Genomic DNA, 20,310 nt, shown 5'->3' with positions numbered 1-20,310 from the left:
CCCTCCCCTCTGTGCATTTGAACCCCCTTGCCAACGTGCTGAATTAATGTTGGTTCTTTGAAACTTGGCTTGTGTCTTCTCCTTTGGGAGGACTATTCTGACCTCCCCTGGTGAAGTGGGCCACATGCATCTTTGTGTCCCATGGTACCTTCTCAAGAGCCCCAGTGTGAAACTCCCACACATGGTAGACGCAGTTCTCATCCACTCAACTGTGAACTTTTTGGGGACAGGACCTGATTCTTAGCACCTAGCAGCACAACCAGACCAGTAAACATGGGTTGGCTAAGTGTTTGGCTTCACTTCACAATAACCTCAGCCACAGCATTCAGGACCATGACACACACAGTCTTCTTGCTAGCTACCCAAAGATACCACTAATTAGGAGTGCTACCGAGGTGATCTAGAATTTAGCAAAAGTATTTTCTTCTTTAAAGGACCGTTTCCTAATGAACTTAGTTAGGAATTTGAAGTCGTGGAGAGGGACACATTTTTCTCTTCTCTTTTCATGTGTGGATGAAGTCAGAAGTATAGGCTGCAGATGATGGAGTTCAGTTCCACTTGAGTATGGATTTGTGTTTTTGCTACACTAAGACAATGTAGAATTCAGTCACTGGCCTAATACAGGATAGTCAGAATAGTCTGCTGCATTACATTAGGAGCATTTTTTTGGTGATATTAACAGCCTGTATATTGGTGCTTGAAAAAAATTTGTATATTCTCTTTGTAGTTACTAATATGTAGGAAGTAATTTCTAGGGCTTATAACATATGTTGCCAAGGGAAACAGTTTTTGGGTCTAGTTATTTGGTTTTCACACACATGTGCCAAGTGGAGATACCAGTATCATACTATAACTGTGGTGGTCTCTCAGCCTACTTTTAGCTGGCAGAAGGTGTCTGTTGCCTGCTATGTATGAAATATTTACTCATCGAATAACTTTTGAACCAGAAATTAACAATTAGTTTTCTACAGCCTGTGTGTACCTTGAGTGGGAGGACAATCAATAGAATTTGTTTATAATTACAAACTATAGAAAGAGTCATTATTTCTTCTGTGTTTTTAAAATTTCTTTAAAAATGTATAGTCATATTTCTTGATCATTTATGCCATTAGAACTGTAAGAGATTTGAAAAGAGATCAAGTCCATCATTTAATTTTATAATTTTTTTAAAAAGATTTAGCTTATTTACTTGAGAGAGAGAAAGAGAGAGCGAGAGCACACACGAGAAGAGGAAGGGGCAGAGGGAGAGGGAGAGGAGCAGGGAGCCCAAAGCGGGGCTTGATCCCAGGACCCTGATATCATGATGTGAGCCGAAGGCAGACGCTTAACCCAGCCACCCAGGCACCCCAATTTTATAAATATTTTTAAAGAAAATAGAATGAGTATATATATAATGTAGTCAATAATGTAGTGAAATTGACTGAATTTTATTTTATTTTATTTTTTAAAAGATTTTATTTATTTATTTGAGAGAGAGAGAGAGAGAGCTTGAACGGGGTAAGGGGCAGAGGGAGAAGCAGACTCCCCACTGAGCAGGGAGCCTGATGCAGGGCTCAATCCCAGGACTCCAGGATCATGACCTGAGCCGAAGGCAAACGCTCAACCGACTGAGCCACCAAGGCGCCCCCTGAATTTTATTTTTGTGATACATATTTAAAAAATGAGAATGATCCTAAATATTAACACATCAACCAAAATAAATTTATTATATTAAATTAATAGTTTTTTGTGAAAAAATGAAGATAATGTTTGGATTTTCTGCATCACTATTCCTTTATCATAGAATGTTGGGAGTTGAGGGGCTCCTGGGTGGCTCAGATGGTTAAGCATCTGCCTTTGGCTCAGGTCATGATCCCAGGGTCCTGGGATCGAGCCCCACATCGGGCTCCTGGCTCAGCGAGGAGCCTGCTTCTCCCTCTCCCTCTGCCTATCTCCCTGCTCATGCTTTCTCTCTCTGTCTCTCTGTATCTCTGTGTCTCAAATGAATAAATAAAATCTTAAAAAAAAAAATTAAAAAAAAATAAAAAAAAGATTGTTGGGAGTTGATCTTTATTCTGGATTGTAGTCCATTTCACAAACATACAAAATCATTAGCATATGGAAGGATTGTTTAGTCAAATTTACAATTTCCTCATTAAAAAGAAAAAATATATTTAGCTTTTGATTTAGAGATATCATTACCTGTATTATTCCACTATGATTTCCCATCTTGATATTTATTACAGGTACGTGGAAACTTGGGGAATAGATGACTGAAATGTGATTTATTTATTTATTTTAAGAAAGATTTATTTATTTATTTGAGAGAGAGAGAGAGTGAGTGTGAGCAGGGAGAGAGGCAGAGGGAGAGGGAGAGAGAGAGAATCTCAAGCATAGCACAGAGCCTGATGTGGGGCTTGATCTCATGACCCTGAGATCATGACCTGAGCTGAAATCAAGAGTCAGACGCTCAGTGACTGAGCTGCCCAGGCACCCCTGAAATATAATTGTTGTGACTGATTGTTTCTACTTTTTGTATCACTTTGGCTGTCAAAGATACATACCATGAATAAATAATTGTGCAAGGTGAGGGAAGGTAGTGAAAGTCACTAATCTCATTCTGTTCACTTTCTAAGACCAGGTACCCCATTATCATTAAGAAGTACCTTATAATGGAATGATTACATTGACTTGATTTTTTAATAAATTACAATAACTATGGTAGCCTTTCAAAAACCTAAACTAATGAACCAGAAGGTATTTTAACAGTCTAAGTAATTATTTGGAAAGGATGTTATAGGGGAGTTTGAGTTGACTGGGAGATGGGCTCAATGTTCTTTCTACTCAGGGATTACGAGATGCCAGGGCTAGGCTCTAAAGAAAATCTAAGAAATGCTGGTTGCCTTAGTTACAGTGTTTTTGTTTGTTGCTTTGTTTTAGACTGCCTCTTTAAGGTGTGCCCTATGAACCGATATTCTGCCCAGAAACAATATTGGAAAGCTAAGCAAGCCAAACAGGGGAACCACACAGAGGCAGCCTTGCTGAAGAAATTACAGGTAAGGGCCAGGCTTCCATTGGTCTGGCTTAGGCTGACCTAGAACAGCAATAACAAACCATCTATTTTGTATCTTAGTGATTTCACTCAATACATAGAGATTTAGAATAGATGTAGCAACACATTGAAAGTGGAAGGGACTTTTAAGTTATAGGGTGTGACCCCTCATTTCCTGGCATGGAGCTAATACATTCCTGCTGCTAATTTTTAGGGTGTGCCAGACTAATTCAAAGATTCACATCAAACTAGAAACAATTCAGAATCTCTGTAGGAATCTCAAATCCAGTGATATTTTACTTGGCATATTACTTAATTTTTTTCTTGAAAGACTAAAAAAAAAATTGAAAGTCTGTTGCTTCTGGTTTGGGCTGAATGCAAATTCGATAGAACTTAAATTTTGTGTTACTAAAATTCCTGTTACTTTCGGAATTGAAACTATTTTTAGTCTTTTGAAATTCACCTTCTATTTTTATATTGTTTGGTTTGTCTAACAATATTCCTTCTGAAACTAATTTTGTAAGACCAAACAGCCTAGTACTTTTCTGAGATTTTTAACATACAAGCATCCCGAGATATTTTTGGCCACATTTCAGCATCAAATTGAGACTGATCATACTGTATTATAGTCATTTATTTAATTGTTGGTCCCCCTACCCCTAGCACCAAGAGTAAAGCAGCCAGCCTATTTTATTCATGGTTATAGTCTTTGTTTCTAAAATAACCTTGTTTCTTTGTTAATTATTGTACTCTGCTTACTATGTTTCCATGCTGAGTATTTGATAATCATTTTACAGCATGCTGCAGAACTGGAACAAAAACAAAATGAATCAGAGAATAAGAAACTGTTGGGAGAAATTGTGAAATACAGTAATGTTATACAAGTAAGTCTGTTTACTTTCTCTTAAAAAAGGTCAATATCTTATGGATAATTTGCATTTGCATAGGAATGTCAAGCTGCATTAAAATTGGGGATACAATAGTTTGTTCTTTGATGGCAATTATGGATATTGTGGTATTTTCAGGTGATGTTCAGCACAGTATTCTATATGTTTGTGAATAAGTCTGATGTATACATGTAAGAAAGTGAGTTAATCTAGATGTATGCACAGGTCATTACATCAAAAGGAGGAAGATGGGGAAACATAATTTCTAAAGGCCTGTAGTAAAATCTTCCTTTAGAATTAATGGGACTACCATGTAACACACGAAGCTTTATTTTTTCATTTTGTAGAGAGAGGAAAGTTTTCATATTGTACTTTTATATGGAGATTGTCCTTGAGTTGTTATTAAATGATTTATTTCAATGAGTGTGCACACTGATTTATCTCAGCTGCATTCCTCTCTTGTGTTTCACTTAGATCTTTTAACTTTTTACTTGGTTTATTTGTTAATATATGCCCCACCTTGTTCCAAAAAGAATGTAAGGCATTTTCAAAAATACATACCACATAAGATAAAATAGAAATAAATAAGGCAACTGGGTCAAAGGGAAAAGAGTGGTTAAATGAATAAGGTGAAGTCAGAGCGGAGGCGTGTTTATAAAATCCATGTTGTAAAGTCCGGTCAGCTTTGCTTGGAAGCCTTTTCGTTGCTCACCTTGCTGTAAAGGAAGCATAGTATATTATAGCACTCCCCTAGGAGGTCCTTAACATAGAACTAAGTCAAAGGTCTAGAAGCGCAAATGTTCTCAGGAAGACCAGAGAAGTGTTCCTCCAGTGAGCTCTCATAAGGGGGACACTGTTTAATAGAGTAAATAATAGCCTTAACAACTTCCTTACAGTAAACACTACAATGAGGTGTTTCATAGGGCTGTTTTAAAAAATAATATCGCCTGATGTTTTGTTATTGGCCAATGGCAAAATGCTAGTGCACAGGACTGTCAAAGCAGCCCTCTCCTGGGACGTGATGAGTGCCTGAATCTGCAGCAACCAGAATGTAGGACTTCATCTAATGAGATTATATGATACCTGTGGCATGGGTGGGTTGCATGTCCCTTGAGCAATCCTCCATAAATAGAGTTTTTCTTAACCAAGGTTTGATTAATGTGAAGTGCCAGCAAGAGGAGCTTATGTTTCTTGTCAAGAACCGGAAGCACAAATGTTTGCATTGTCAGTTAGGGACCCAGCCATGTGCTCTATCAAGGTAGATTTCAAAGGAGCGGGGTTGGGCCAGGGGCGTTTCATTGGCTCATGAGATAATTTCTTTCTTATATTGTGGATATTAAAATGACCATTCTGTTTTGAAATGATTGTCATAATAGACAGGAAAGGTTATTTGTTTTAGCTTTCCTACTTGGTAGAATAATGTCTTGGAAAGGTTTTGTCCATGGCGTCCAAAAAGTCTGAGAAATGGTGCATCTTTGCTCATCTGAGAAGGGAGTAGGATCCTCCTGCAGGAATTATTTGGGATGCAAAGCCCGCCTCTTCACAGAGGAAGAAGTAGGGCTGTCCATGGCAACGATAGTTCATGATACTAAGAGGTTTGGTGCATTATTTTAGTTTCTTGGTTATTTTTTAGCATATTCTGGTTTTGTGTCTGTGCAAGAAATGAAGAAAATGTGATTTTGGGGCATTTCCTGGTCTCCTTTGGGAAGCCTGGTTTTATCTTATTATTTATCAGTAGATGAAAATTTTCAGACGTGTGCTCTTGTTTGATTTCTCCATGTGCCTGGTTCATTGTGGGGTAGAGGTGAGGAGGAACCCAAAGAAAGTCAGCTTGGAAAGATGGTGAGTGTGAAGTTTGAAGTGTGCCTTTGTTTAACCTGCACATCAAGCAGGATTATGTGAGCACAAGATATATGTACAAACACACACATGTAATTAACAGAGGACATCAAAGAATAAAGGTGGTAATGTCTTTTTCCCCACAGCTGCTGCATATAAAAAGCAACAAGTATCTGACTGTCAACAAGAGATTACCTGCTTTACTGGAGAAGAATGCCATGCGTGTGTCCTTGGATGTTGCAGGAAATGAAGGGTCTTGGTTTTATATTCATCCCTTCTGGAAGCTGAGAAGTGAGGGTGACAACGTATGTAAAAATAAAATTAAGAGGGAAACAGCGTGTTTCTAAAGACAATAATTCTTAATAAGTGAGAGAATCCAGATAGCACAAAGAAAGAACATGTAGTTTTCAATCAGCACATTATTTTTATGGTGATCTCTTGAATAGGCTAGAACTATTTATTTATAGTGCACATTGTGCTTGGGAATCATAAAAAGACAAAATTGAGATTAATTAAAAAATCATCTTCCAGCTGGAATTCATATGAAAGAATTTAAGTAATGTTAACATTGGCTGAACCTTTTAAAGGAGAGGTAGAATTTGTTTCCTTTCCTAATCAGAAGGGAGCACGGTTGTAAGGAGAAAGCTATGCTTAGGAAATGTTGTTTATCCCTTTGAATTAATAGAGTAACAGTGAATTATGACAATATTTCATTTACTGGCTCTATGGTCAGCTGTTTACAGTCTATAAATCTTAAAGACGTATAGAGTATGAGGAGCTATATAGATAGGCACTTGCTTGTTGATGACAATATTTAAAATATGTTTTGGAATACAGGTATGTTGTATCATGTAAATTTTAGTAGTTGCTAAAGTATTTTCTGCTAGTTTATGGAGTAGGGAAAATAAAATTATGTGAAATGATTCAACAGGATCAATTGTTGGATATTTTTGTTTGTAATAAAGTAGCAAATGACAGTTCCTAACACATGGAAAATGCTCGATAAATGCTAAATAACTTTCTTAAATAGAACACCTTACAAGTATTGGGTCAGGTGATCAAGAAAAATAGTTGAGATTTTAAAAAATTAATGTTATAAATTCAAAGCAATATAAAAGTATAATTATTCTGACAGTGTTCTCAATAGTTTGATTACATTTTAAATATGTTTTGGATATTTCTTGTCCTAGAAGTGTCCTTTTTTATAATGAATCTATATTTTCAGCGAATTTTGAAATACAAATTCAATTCCACAGGATGCAAGCTTCATGGTTTAATTTGGTTAATAAATTATCTGATGATATCCTCCTTAGGTAAGGTTTGGGAGATGCATGGCATGCAGGAATGTAATGCACCTTAAGTCTTGTGTTGGATTCCTTTAAAAAAAAAAAAAGCTCTACTTGTTTATTATTTGGCATCAAGTGATGTGTGCTGTGAGCATGATATATATGTTAATTTCAGTAGGTAGTTAATTACAATCAACTCTCAATTATATAGGGACTGATTATGCAGTTTATGAACACCCCATGTCTTCTGGTGCCCTTTCTTGTAATGCTTTTTTTCCCTCTCCAGTCTCCCATGGAACAGTGTCCCAGTCTGTAAGTGGTAATGAAAATCAGACTTGAAAATGAGTAAAACCCGAGCTAAAGTTCTGAGGGAATACGAGGAAATGATTGGATAAATTAGGGCCTTTAGATTAGCTGTGGATTTTATTCATTCTATCTATTCCTTTCCCTGCTCCCAAATGCCTTTATAGGATCAACTGAGAGTTGAATGTAATGAACTATTTCAAATAATTAGTTGTACTGGGGTCGGGGGGCCTCCCGCCCAAACATTCCGTCTTGGTAAAATGGACAATGTAATTGTTAAGTGCAATATTGGAATCCTCCTTCTATAAATGTGCTCCATAAAGCATGGCTAAAACAACCTTCCACATTGCTTTTTGCTGGAACATCTCACGATTTTTGCTCACCACTATGTAGCTGTTGTATGTGATTAAGGTTGCTGTGAAAACAAGCACACCCACATCCCCTGTTTGGCGCATAAATAATTGTCTTGTAATGCTCATTTTCTTCCCTAGAAATAAGTAGCATTCCCTAGCAATAAGTATCGTTCTAAAATTCCAAAATGTATTTTATTGAAGGCAGTTGCAAATACTGTCACTTCATAACAAGTGATTTAATTACTACTGATTTTCTTTAAAAGTATAGTAAGCTAGGAAGAAGAAATTGTAAAGTTCAAAGGATTTTTAAACTTATATTTTACTATTAAGCAATTAGTAAGTTGTGATTCAGGTTGTAAGTATCCAATAAGATGTTCAGTGACAGAAATGAAATGTAAGAATGAGGCTGATGATGGTTTGGGGAGAAAAATGCTCATATCCTCAAAAATCAGTGGTTTCTACCATTTATAGAAGGGTCAGTTGGGTAGTTTTTGGGGGAAAATAGATTCATGGATCCCTCAACTTTCCAGCTGTAAAGAGGCCCTTGTTTGCTGTTGTTTAGTTAGAAAGTCATTGGGGATAGCAGAGTACATAAATATTTCATTTTCATTTATTTTCCCATGACTGAGTGGTTAATTTTTCATTTTCAACTTTGATGAAGGAAGACATTAGTTCTTTACCTTGATGGTAGATTTTTTTTTTAAAGATTTTATTTATTTATTTGACAGAGAGAGACACAGCGAGAGAAGGAACACAAGCAGGGGGAATGGGAGAGGGAGAAGCAGTCTTCCCGTGGAGCAGGGAGCTCAATGCGGGGCTGGATCCCAGAACTCTGGGATCATGACCTGAGCCAAAGGCAGACGCTTAACGACTGAGCCACCCAGGCGCCCCAGTGGTAGATTTTAAAAAGGAGGAAAGCCCAGATATTCTTTCAGTGAAAAGAAAAATTCAACTCTTAGGCAAAGAGCCTCTTCAAATAGCAAGTCGATTTTGTTATTTTGCAAAACTAATTCTCTTGGAATTCTAGCAAAGGCAGGACTAGATAGATCCCTGGTATGTTGGCTTCTACTGCAATGTCATGCCAGGTGTCACTTCCAAAGAAAGGTAGCTGCCAGTGGCATTATATTACTCTTTATTTTCAGTAAAATCTCAGCTTGGATCTTCATGGCTGTTGCATAGAATCAACAGAAGTGCTTTTGGAATTGGAATTTTTAAAAGATGCTTGTGTACTACGGTGAGCGTGACATGGCAGAAAATGATTGTATCCTCAAGTTCCTTATTTTAAATACACAGCTTCTCAGAAGGTATCAGACCACATCAGTGGACCAGCCCCGTGCTATGTTCTTCAGAGCATATTACCAAGTTCCATAGTTACCAAGTTATCTAATTAGGTGTGAATTCCCTGAGGACAGGGACTATTTGTCACACTTTGTATTCTTTTTGGCACCTCTAATGTTCTTTTTATTTCTTTTGATTAGCATCTTGTCCATTCCATCTGCAAGATTTTTTTTTCACCTTGGTTAGTCAAAGTAACTGTTGTCAAGAACAAGACTGAGGACTTGGAAATTAGTGAGTTAATGTTAGATTCTCTTTGTGAATACCGTTCTTATTCTTGGTGTTTAGAGCATTTTGGCTATATGGCTGGTCTCTTAAAAATATACAGTAGAAGACTTTCTGGGCGGTGTTTTGAAATAAATATAACATATGGATTGACCCAAAGCTTACAGAAAACTATAGTAAAATAGTAAGATGTAGATCAGTGGATATAGGTGCAAGCAAAAATATTCTTTTAATTGGAAGGACATAGCTAGAATATATCATTATATTTAGCAGCTTATTGGCTAATATTTTACGATGCAGACAAGAATGACATTGTAGACCAAATCCAATTGTCCTTTAAGAAATTGGAAGATCAGATGCAGCACAGGCAGGATGTGTATTAAGTCCCAGTATTTGTAGTATGAATGGCTATGTAGACTTCTGTCTGGCCCTGAGAGTTGGAGCTGCCTTGGTGTCATGTGCAATAAGTGTGTGTGTGTGTGTGTGTGTGTGTGTGTGTTTTGGAAGGGGATGTTGGAAATATGTTTATGTCATGGTGAGTTTATATGTTTTTGCTTATATTTAATTTTTAAAAATACTTACCAATTTTGGTTCAAAGAAAACAATATAAAGATGTATTGCTTGAAGTCTCTTATCCTTTTTTCCATTTCCCCATTGTCTGTCCCCTGTACCACAGTAAACCCCTGGAAAGATTTCTGATGCATGTACTCTTACTCCCTCCCTCTCTCCCTTTTTTACACAAAGAGGGCCTGGCTCTGCCCCCTTACCCTCTCACTTCATGTTTCTTGATGATATTCCCTTATCTGTGCATAGAGAGCTTCTATGATGGCTTTGGTGAGTCACAGCCCCAGCACCTGACTGATGATGGACTTGAAAGGCAGGTGATGAATAGAGACCAATCCTGTAAGCAGTAGAAGCTACTTCTGCAAACCTAAGCACAACTTCCCTTTGCTCGAATAGTGAGCTTGAGGCTTCTTTATCATAGTTTGTGACAACAGTACTTTGTGTAAATGTAGACTCCTGTATGTAACCCATAAAAGCTTAATTTATATTGGAAATATGAAATTATGTTCCTGAAAGTCTAGGTCTAGGTTAAGGGAGGAGAAGTTTTGTTTATTCTTATTTTCTGAGGCCTAATTTTTCAGTTATCTGACAAACTAATGTACTCTAATACTCAGTAAGAAATATGCAAAGAGAAGGTATTAGTTTTCATTTCTGAGATGGTGAGCAATTCTATATGAGAATTGAGAGTGTAGGTCTTATATAGTAATAAGTCTTTTTTTAAAAAGATTTTATTTATTTATTTGAGAGAGAGAGGGAGTGCAAAGAAGAACAGAGGGAGAGGGACAAGCAGGCTCTGCGATCAGCATGGACCCCAATGTAGGACTCAATCCTACCTAGGACCTTGAGATCATGACCTGAGCTGAAATCAAGAGTCGGAGGCTTACGCGACTGAGCCACCTAGGCACCCTATACAGTAATAAGTCTTCTAATGGGTTGTAACAAGAGAAACTTTAGTAACTCTAAAATTAAACTGTTCATTATTACCATTAAGAAAGCATAACTTAGGGACACCTGGGTGGCTCAGGCAGTTAGGCGTCTACCTTCAGCTCAGGTCACGATGCCAGGGTCCTGGGATCGAGTTCTGCACGGGGCTCCTTGTCAGTGAGGAACCTGCTTCTCCCTCTGCCTGCCACTCCCCCTGCTTGTGCTCTCTCTCTCTGACAAATACATAAATAAAATCATTTTTTTTAAAAAAAAGAAAACATAACTTCATTTCCCACAATTTGAGTTATGAATATAAATTCTTGAAGATAAATTGGACATTGTTAATGATAACATAAATGAAAAATCAACTTCGACTTACTTCTCTGGAGCATTTCTCCCAAAACCAACTAAAAAAATTTTTATATATATTTTATTTTATGTTTTTCAGTAATCTCTACTCCCCTGAGATCAAGAGTTGCATGCTTTACCACCTGAGCCAGCCAGGCACCCCCTAATTAAAAAAAATTTAAGTTAAATTTTTTTTTAATTTAAAACTGAACATCAAAGTTTAAAGAGCAATATTAGTTTGGGATGTTTAAAATAAGAGTGAACCAGATGCTCAAGGACCAAACAATAAGCATATTTCTACAAGGTCATTCCTAATTGGGCATTTCCTGGATCCAGGTGACATTAGAATGTTTAATGTATTTCTGGGATGATGGGAAATTTCAAATTTAACAGACTTGTTTTTAATCCCATAGATAATACAAATGAGTAACACTTTCTGCTTGCACTTGATGTGCTTCTACTATTTAGGCAGATTGATTGTGGCAGATGTATTCACTTGCTCTGCTGCTGCGCTCACGGCATAAGACCCGGGGTGCAGGGGTAACGTCCTATTTATTGACATTGAAAAAGTTCTTACTGAAATGGGAGACTAGTAAGAAAAGGGTCCACACTAGTTTTATGAATCCAGGCTGCTAGGCACTCTGAAACATGACTACATGATCATTTATCAGAAAATATTTTATTCAAAGAGAAAAAGAATTGAGCTAAGATTTGTGTGGAAGCCAGACCAGGTGTTAGGTCAACGACTGCACTTCCCTGCAGTTATTTCTAGCTTCAGGTATAGCATCACAGATCTGCTCGGTGTCTCAGTTGCAACTTATTTCTGATTCCTAGATTGTCGTGGGTGATAAAGTTGTTTTGATGCCCGTGAACGCGGGACAACCACTGCATGCCAGCAACATAGAGCTTCTCGACAATCCGGGATGTAAGGAGGTGAGTTCAGGAGGAAAGAAAATGAATTTGTGTATTTTTATCATGAGAGGAAAAAAAAAGTCACAGCTTCATTCATTGTTGTCATGAACGTGATTATGCTAATTAATATTCCTAAGATCTGTGTAGATAGTGATTACTATTTTTGGATGGTGTTTGTGTTGAGGTATATACTTCATTGTCCAGAGTTATCTTTTTTCTCTTTTTTACTAGTTGGAGGAATAATTTCTGGTATAAAGTGGAATCAGTTTTACAATTTCACATTCTTCATTAATAGGTGAATGCCGTTAATTGCAACACTAGCTGGAAAATCACTTTATTCATGAAATATAGTTCCTATCGAGAGGATGTACTAAAAGGAGTAAGTATGTGCTACAGGGAACATTTGCTAGAAGAATTGCAAGTAATCTTACTAAACTTCTGGATGCAAAACTTGTGTATTCGGTAGTATTCATAGTTCAGAAGATGATTATAAACCTTAATATAGTCACTATGAGCGTTTCATTGAGTTTTCTTCTCTATAGTTTGACATGTATAGATAATCATTAAAAGCCAAGTAAGTAGCAGAAGGGCCCAGAGTATCAAAACCAGGAGACATCTGCTTCTTATGTCTATTTGTTCAGACTTCTCTTGGAAATACAGTGTTCTCTTCCTGTTTTCCTAGGGTGATGTTGTTAGATTGTTTCATGCGGAACAAGAGAAGTTTCTGACTTGTGACGAATATGAGAAAAAACAGCACATCTTCCTTCGGACAACCTTGCGTCAGTCAGCTACTTCTGCTACCAGTTCTAAAGCGCTCTGGGAAATAGAGGTGTGCAAATATTTTTTGGATTTTAATAAATATTTATATAAAAAAGACAAGATTTACTAGGCTGATTATTTTATTGTTACATGCATCACTTATGATAAACCCATAACACAATAGTATTTGTGGACTAACTTGTACCTCTCTGTTACTGTGATCAATTTGAAATGTTGCTACTTCCTTTACCTCTCCTCTCTGGGGTATGTCTTTTCCTGTCTCTCTCTTTCTCATCTAATAAGGGAATATATAGAGGTTGCTTTTTAAAAAATTTTTTATTGTTATGTTAATCACCATACATTACATCATTAGTTTTTGATGTAGTGTTCCATGATTCATTGTTTGTGCACAACACCCAGTGCTCCATGCAGAACGTGCCCTCCTCAATACCCATCACCAGGCTAACCCATCCCCCCATCCCCCTCCCCTCTAGAACCCTCAGTTTGTTTCTCAGAGTCCATCGTGTCTCATGGTTCATGTCCCCCTCCGATTCCCCCCTTCATTCTTCCCCTCCTGCTATCTTCTTCTTTTTTTTTCTTCTTAACATATATTGCCTTATTTGTTTCAGAGGTACAGATCTGTGATTCAACAGTCTTGCACAATTCACAGCGCTCACCATAGCACATACCCTCCCCAGTGTCTATCACCCAGCCACCCCATCCCTCTCACCCGCCACCACTCCAGCAACCCTCAGTTTGGAAGTTGCTTTTTTAAAAATCCATCGTGAAATGTTGTCAGGACTGATCGGACTGCAGGTGATGTGCCTCAAATGGCATTGGAGTTACGATGGAACTTCCACGCGCTTTAGGTAGAGACAGATAGCAGAACTGTACAGTCATGGAGAAAAACACTTGTTTCTTTTGGGGAACGCCATTTTTATTGGATGAGGAGACCCATAGTTAAGAATTCATCCATCCTTTAAAAAGTGTTTCTTAAATGTTGCCAATATGGTAGAGTTAAGAAAATGTAAGGTATGGATTTTTCTTTAAAGGATCTTTCTGTATGGTGGAGGAGATAAGGTGGACATAATTACCTATGAACAAGCCGACGTTTGATAAGTTCCATCCTGATTTAATGGACATCCAGGCCGATAGCGGTGGTTCTCAACCATTTTAAACCCATCACTTCCCTTTTACAGCATATATTTCGTGACACTTCTTTAATATCTTAAAATGAAATTCATAGGTAATATTATTTATAGATTTACATGATTAAAAATTAATGACATCCCTAAATTCCAATTTAGAAAAAACAAAAGGAAAATAATTTATAATAAATAATTGATAATAAAATAATATGTATTTCAACATGTAAATAATTACTCTAGAAGGTGTAATATTTGTACCTATCTTGAATGAATACATTTGGATTTGAAAGAAGTGGTAGAAGATGAGAGGATCAGAAGACATTCAATACAGGGGCGCCTGGATGGCTCAGTCGGTTAAGCGTCTGCTTTCAGCTCGGATCATGATCTCGGGATCCTGGGATCGAGCCCCGCCTTGGGTTCCCTGCTCAACAGGAGCCTGCTTCTCCCTCTTCCTCTGCCTCTGCTTCTGCTGCTCCCCCTGCTTGTGCTCTCTCTCTCTCTCGCTGTCTCTCTCTCTCAAATAAATAAATAAAATCTTAAAAAAAAAGACATTCTATACAAGTACAGGAAAATGAAAGAGCAGGGGTAAATGTGGGCCCTTGACTATCTCGTGATCTTGTGTTAAGGGAAGTAATAACAGAACACATTTATTTGTCCATGGTTAAAAAAAAAGAAGGAAATAAACATATTGAAATAGGGATAACAACAGAAATTACAGACTATTGAAACAGAAAATGAGGAAGTATGATGTTTATGCCAATGAGCTGAGCCTTAATTATAAATGTAACATCACAATAATTCTCTAAGTTATGACATGGTTTAGAATAGAGATGAACTAGTACAAAAAGCATGTTTTCTTTCTTGAAACCCCAGTACATATTGAGGCATACTTTCAGTCCCTAGCATTCAGAAGAGACCTTATCCTTCAACAGGATAGGTTTACAGGGAATTGAGAAAGTCTCAGGAAAAACAACCATCACCAAAACTACATGATATTCTTCCATGAAGTCTACCTGACAATGTCTTTTATCGGGCTAAGCCTGAAAGATAACAGGCAGCCCCCCAAATAAATACATAATTGAAATATGTATTTTTCACGCCATAGACTTCTTATCATTGTGCCCTAAAGAATTTTTTTAAAAAGATTTTATTTATTTGTTGGACAGAGCACAAGCAGGGGGAGTGGCAGGCGGTCAGAGAGGGAGAAGCAGGCTTCCCGCGGAGCAGGGAGCCCGATGCGGGGCTGGATCCCAGGACCCTGGGATCATGACCTGAGCCGAAGGCAGATGCTTAACGGCTGAGCCACCCAGGCGCCCCTCATTGTGCTCTAAAGAATTAAAGAAATATAGGGATAGCAATAATGTGAGGTATAATTTTAAAGCTTTATTAATGAAATAGTCATAAAAAAGTCACGTAGTGACTTCCCCATACAGTGAGTTCCCCTCATTTCATGTGTCTCCGCCTATGTGATATTTGGCTCTAAGTCTTCTAAAGGAATTGTGAATCTTCTCTCTTATCTATTTACTGTCAGTTTTATAGATTTTGCTGTAACTGTATCACTGCATCGTAATCCTTTCCAACAACATGTGTAGTCGAAAATACTGAGCAGTCAACATGGAGAGAATGAATCCATTATTTAATAATTCTGAAATAATGTCTTACACTCAGTTAAGCTTCGTAGTGAATTTCTCTTCAATTACTGGACTTGTCATCTGACTTGATATGAAAACTTTTTAATATGATTGTATGTTAAAGTATTACCAGTTTCTGTTTGTGGTAGGTTCGTTTCTGCAGGAGGTTTGAACGAGGTGGGCTGTGGGACATTTCTCTATCGTGCGCTATATCAGTCAGCGTGGTTGAGGTTGTTTCAAGCAAAGAGGTATCTGGTGTAGGAAATGAGGTTTCAGTGTTACTGGAAGGACCGGATGGGGAAAACTAGGGTAGGGAACGTGGTCCTATTTGAAGATCAGGCAATGCCGAAAATCACCACTGCTCCTCCTCTGAGCCCTCAGCCCTCTCCCCCTCGCTTCAGGAGGTGCCCACATCACCCTGCAGGAGCCTGCACTAGGCGGCTGCCGCCCCTTCACCGGACCCCGAAGGGGAAGCTTTCGTCTACTTTTCTCTGCTTTCCATCCTAATGGAATGACTCCAGAACCCTGCTGGTGGGGCTTTGCACCCTCACAGAGACACCGTGAGAGGAGCGCTTGGAAGGGTGGGGTGGGACCCGAGTGCCACACACAATATCTAGCCTGTGCTCAACTCCCCTGAGACTTGCAGCATATATAGTATCTTAGCCAACGCCCGATGATGCCAGTAGCATCCCTCCAAAATCACTGTGATGAATGAAAACACCCTCCTTTCTGTATCTCCAGTTGTCTCCTAGGGCGTCGTACTGGTGTTGCTAGACCTACTAGTGTCTGGGATAGGAGTTCTTAGTCCGGGATCCATGGTGAGCTTCAAGTTATTCGTGAACCTCTAGCAGCTCTATACAAATGTGTGTGTATGTTCGTGAGACCACCAATAGATTTGATCAGAGTGTCAAAGGTATCTATGCCTTCGCCAAAGGAGTTCGATGGTAGCCGGTGTGATTGCAAAGGATTTGTGGAAGAAGTTTGATTTGAGAACTTAGAACTTAGCCTTGGAGGATGGGTAGGTATTTGGTCACAGGGAGAATGGTTTTTTTTAAGACTTCCTCCACTTTGAAGTCTTTTCATAATTATTATCTTATTTGAACTATCAGAGTAGGGGAAGACCTAGAAGCTAGAGTCTAGCAAAAGCATTAGGAGGTTATACACAGCAGCACACAGAATCTGAGGCTGTGCAGGAGTCGGGCGGGGGGTCAGTATTAACAAAAAGAAGGTAACCTGTTGGGGGAGAATAATGAAAAGTTCCCTAGTACTTAATCTTCAAAACAATCCTATGAATTAAAGTCATTTTGTACATGATGAAACTGGCTTGAAGATACTAAATTACTTGCTGCGATCATACCATAGGAACTGGCAGAGCTGGGACTCAAACACAGTCATCTTCAGGCTGCAAAATGTAGGCTTTGCGACTGCCCCAAGGCACCTGCTTCAGAGCATCTACTTTTATTCTCAGTGAGCCTAGTGGCTCAGCATCTGGGGCAAGGCCAATTCCAAGGACAGGTATCAAAGGCCATGGTATTAATAAAAAAGCACATGTGGAAAGGGCCAAGAATTAAGTTCGTTGAGAGCTCCAGGCCTTGGCATTTGTGGTTCTCTCTGCCTGGAATGCTATCTTCCGATCTCTCTACGTGACTGTTCGCTCTGATCCTGCAGGTTTCAGCTCACATGTCATGTCGGACAGGCCTGGGCTAATCACCGCATCTCAAGAAGCCTTCCCTAATTATTCAGTCATGCGCTCTGCTTATTTCCTCCTGGCACTTGCCAAATCTTATTTATTGAAAGCTCTAGTCTCATTCATTGCTGTGACCCTATTGCCTAGAAGAGTACCTGGTGTATAGTAAGCTTTTAATATGATTTGTTGAATGAATATTTGAATAACAAATGGGGGAGAACCCCTCAGCGTTTCCAGTTTTGGCCTGGGAAACCTGTCTCTTGGAGTAAGACCATATTTACACATTTAAGGCATGAGCATCACGCATGCACACAGTGAGCGAACTGTTATGCCTCTTGCTTATTTGCGGGGAATTTTGTTTTTCTGCCATGTTGTCCTCTCATGAAAACATATATTGGATCTGACAAGTTAGCATTAACAGGCGAACGCTTTGTATAAACTGTGGGCACCTGCTTGCCAGCAACATGAATATCTTTTAGGCTTTATTGTTGTTGCTCTTTTTGTCTGTAGGTCGTTCACCATGACCCATGCCGCGGGGGTGCTGGACAATGGAACAGCTTGTTCAGATTTAAACACCTTGCAACTGGGAACTATTTAGCTGCAGAGGTAAGACTAATGGATACAATGCTATCAAATCTCTGACTCTGAAATAGTGAAATAAGCAATTAGGTTCTCCAAAAGATGTTGTATTTATAGGAACAGTCATTATACCAAATTTGATTATTGTCTATCATGATCTGGATTGGCATATAAATGATTCTTAAAATGTGAATATTAATCGAAGCCTTGCAATAATCTTTGTCTTAAAAATTAAAACAACAAGGGGGGCCTCGGGGGCTCAGCCAGTTAAGCGTGTGATTGTGATTTCGGCTCAGGTCATGATCTCAGGGCGTTGGAATCAGCCCTGCATTGGGCTCCGTGCTCAGCCCAGAGTCTGCTTGAGATTCTTTCTCTCCCTCTCCCCCGCCCCTCCCCACATTCGCGTGCATGTGCGCATGCTCTCTCTCTCTCTCTCTCTCCCTCTCTCTCTAAAATAAATAAATAAATCTTTAAAAAAATTAAAACAACAATAACAACAGAACACTGGTTGTTGGGTTACTTTAAGGTCAAGGACAGTAGAGTATCTAATTTGCATATGTATGCGATTTGTTCTAGACTTTTTTATTAGCTTCACTCTTTCAGAATGTCTGCACTGGAGACACGATCAACTTATTGTTGGTGTAGTAGAACCTTGATAGTTTCAGGTCATCTTCACTGAAACTGGTTTCACTGGTGGATGGCTTTTATTGTTCAAACCGTTGGAGAGGAAAGGTGTTTCTTCCTGAGACACTGAACTGTCCTGAAACTGTTAATAAAAATGGTCAAAACAAATAAAGGTCTTTTCTTTCTCCACTAAAAGCATGCTGACAGTCAGGTAGCTATGAAGGGTGGCTAGAAGTAACAGCATTGAAGTTTTAGAAATGACTTAATTAAAGTTTGGTTATCCAATGTAAAAGTAATTTTGAAAATATTTGTTTTTTAGATGCATGAAAATACCCGTTCATTCTACTCTCCTCAACTCTGTTTCTATTTTTCAATATAGGGTTTCTTCTGGGATTTGAAACCAGAATTTGGCCTTAGAATTTTTAGTATTACTTATCCAACTTTTGGTTTTGGGTGTGAGGGAGGATAAGGAACTGGGGATGCAGAAGTGATGAGGAAAAGGTGTGGGAAACAGGAAGTTTCTGTAAACATGCTGAGCCCTGTCTAAACCACACTCAACACCATTACCTTCTACCTCCTATTAATCTGCCATAATTGTCTTCATAGTACTCACCACTATCTGACTTACTGTACATTTTATTTTCTCAACATTCTCTGTCAAAATGTATGCTCTCTGAAGGCAGGGATTATTATTATTATTTTTTTTAACATCACCACTGTGTCCCCAGCATCTAGGGCAGTGCCTGGTACTTAGAAAGGATTGGATTTGATGAATATTTTTTGAATGAATGAATGAATATAAGGAAGCTATTCAGGCTTCTGTAAGCTTAGAGGATGGAAAGAAGATTTTGGGATTTGTATCTGAGTGGCATTTGGAGCCATGTTTGGGCAAATTAATCTCTCTAAGCTCCAATTTTTTCCTCTGGAAAATGGGGATAATCACAACATTTATATAATATGAGTATTAAGATAATTAAATGAGGTAAAGTGCTTGGCCTAACGTGTGGCTCATGGTAAGCATCCAGTAAGTGATGCTGGCATGGTTATTATGAGAAATAGGGATTACTCTTACTTTTATAAATATCTGACTTATTATTTATGAATCTGTTCAAATAAATGAAATATAGCTTTGCAATTTATGGACTGTTTACACCATGAATGTTTTGAAGTAACTTTTTTGAAAAATAACACTTTGATGCAAAATGAAGCAGTAAGGCAGAGAATCTTGTCTAAAATAAGAATTAGAAAAGTCTATTAGATGTCCTGTAAAAGATAAGAAATTAGTATCAAAATTCTCTTGGATCTTAGTGACTCTTCTTCCTTAATTTACTTCAATCAATGGCTATATTAACTACTGACATTCTATAGAAAACTGATATGATTATACATTATTAGTTTTCTTAGTTAATTTCTGCAATTAAAACTTGTATCATTGACACATTCAAATGACTAGATTATTAAGAATTAAATTGTTTATTAACTTTAATGAAGATCTAAGACCTTAATAGAAATAGAAAGTAGTTCATTCCTTGAAAAGACTTTGAAAGACTCTTTATTCTGTCTTTAGAGAATATGACTTTAAATGCCAGATGCTATTTTGTTCATTAAAGAGTCTGGTGTACTTGGAGGATCTCTTCTTTGACCTTTAGTACTTGAGATAACATCTCTTTTTTTTTTATGGCAAGGTGAAAGAAGGAGAATTAAGCATTAAATACATCTCTGAAAATTGAAAGCTAGGAATTTATTTTCTACTGATTTTCACTAGTAAAATAGAATGGATGCTTCTGTGTAGTATTCTACCATCAAAAGAGAAATCTTAGCCTCAAAATACTGTCATCCATAGGTTAGGGTTTTATATTTCATTTGTCAACTAAG

The 20,310-nt window shown here is 38.0% G+C and overlaps 1 protein-coding gene across 6 annotated transcripts in view; it reads left to right on the top strand.

The window, feature by feature from the left end:
• Positions 1-20,310, top strand: part of ITPR2 (inositol 1,4,5-trisphosphate receptor type 2) — a 493,497-nt gene that overhangs the window by 92,736 nt on the left and 380,451 nt on the right. For 4 of the 6 annotated variants that reach the window (XM_032432655.1, XM_032432652.1, XM_032432653.1 and 1 more), the window contains 7 exons: positions 2,920-3,035; positions 3,829-3,915; positions 5,904-6,062; positions 11,930-12,028; positions 12,303-12,386; positions 12,690-12,836; positions 17,743-17,838. In XM_032432655.1, the coding sequence (XP_032288546.1) occupies positions 2,920-3,035; positions 3,829-3,915; positions 5,904-6,062; positions 11,930-12,028; positions 12,303-12,386; positions 12,690-12,836; positions 17,743-17,838 (788 nt within the window). Of the gene's footprint in view, positions 1-2,919; positions 3,036-3,828; positions 3,916-5,903; positions 6,063-7,013; positions 7,071-8,584; positions 9,269-11,929; positions 12,029-12,302; positions 12,387-12,689; positions 12,837-17,742; positions 17,839-20,310 lie in introns of those variants that run through there. The other 2 variants (XM_032432656.1, XM_032432658.1) reach the window with 2 other exon arrangements.

The sequence above is a fragment of the Phoca vitulina genome, unplaced genomic scaffold (assembly GCF_004348235.1).
Source record: "Phoca vitulina isolate PV1807 unplaced genomic scaffold, GSC_HSeal_1.0 scaffold49, whole genome shotgun sequence".
NCBI classification, from domain to species: Eukaryota; Metazoa; Chordata; class Mammalia; order Carnivora; family Phocidae; genus Phoca; species Phoca vitulina.
The sequence above is the reverse complement of the archived record's forward strand: the minus strand, read 5'-3'. Positions and strand labels throughout refer to the sequence as shown.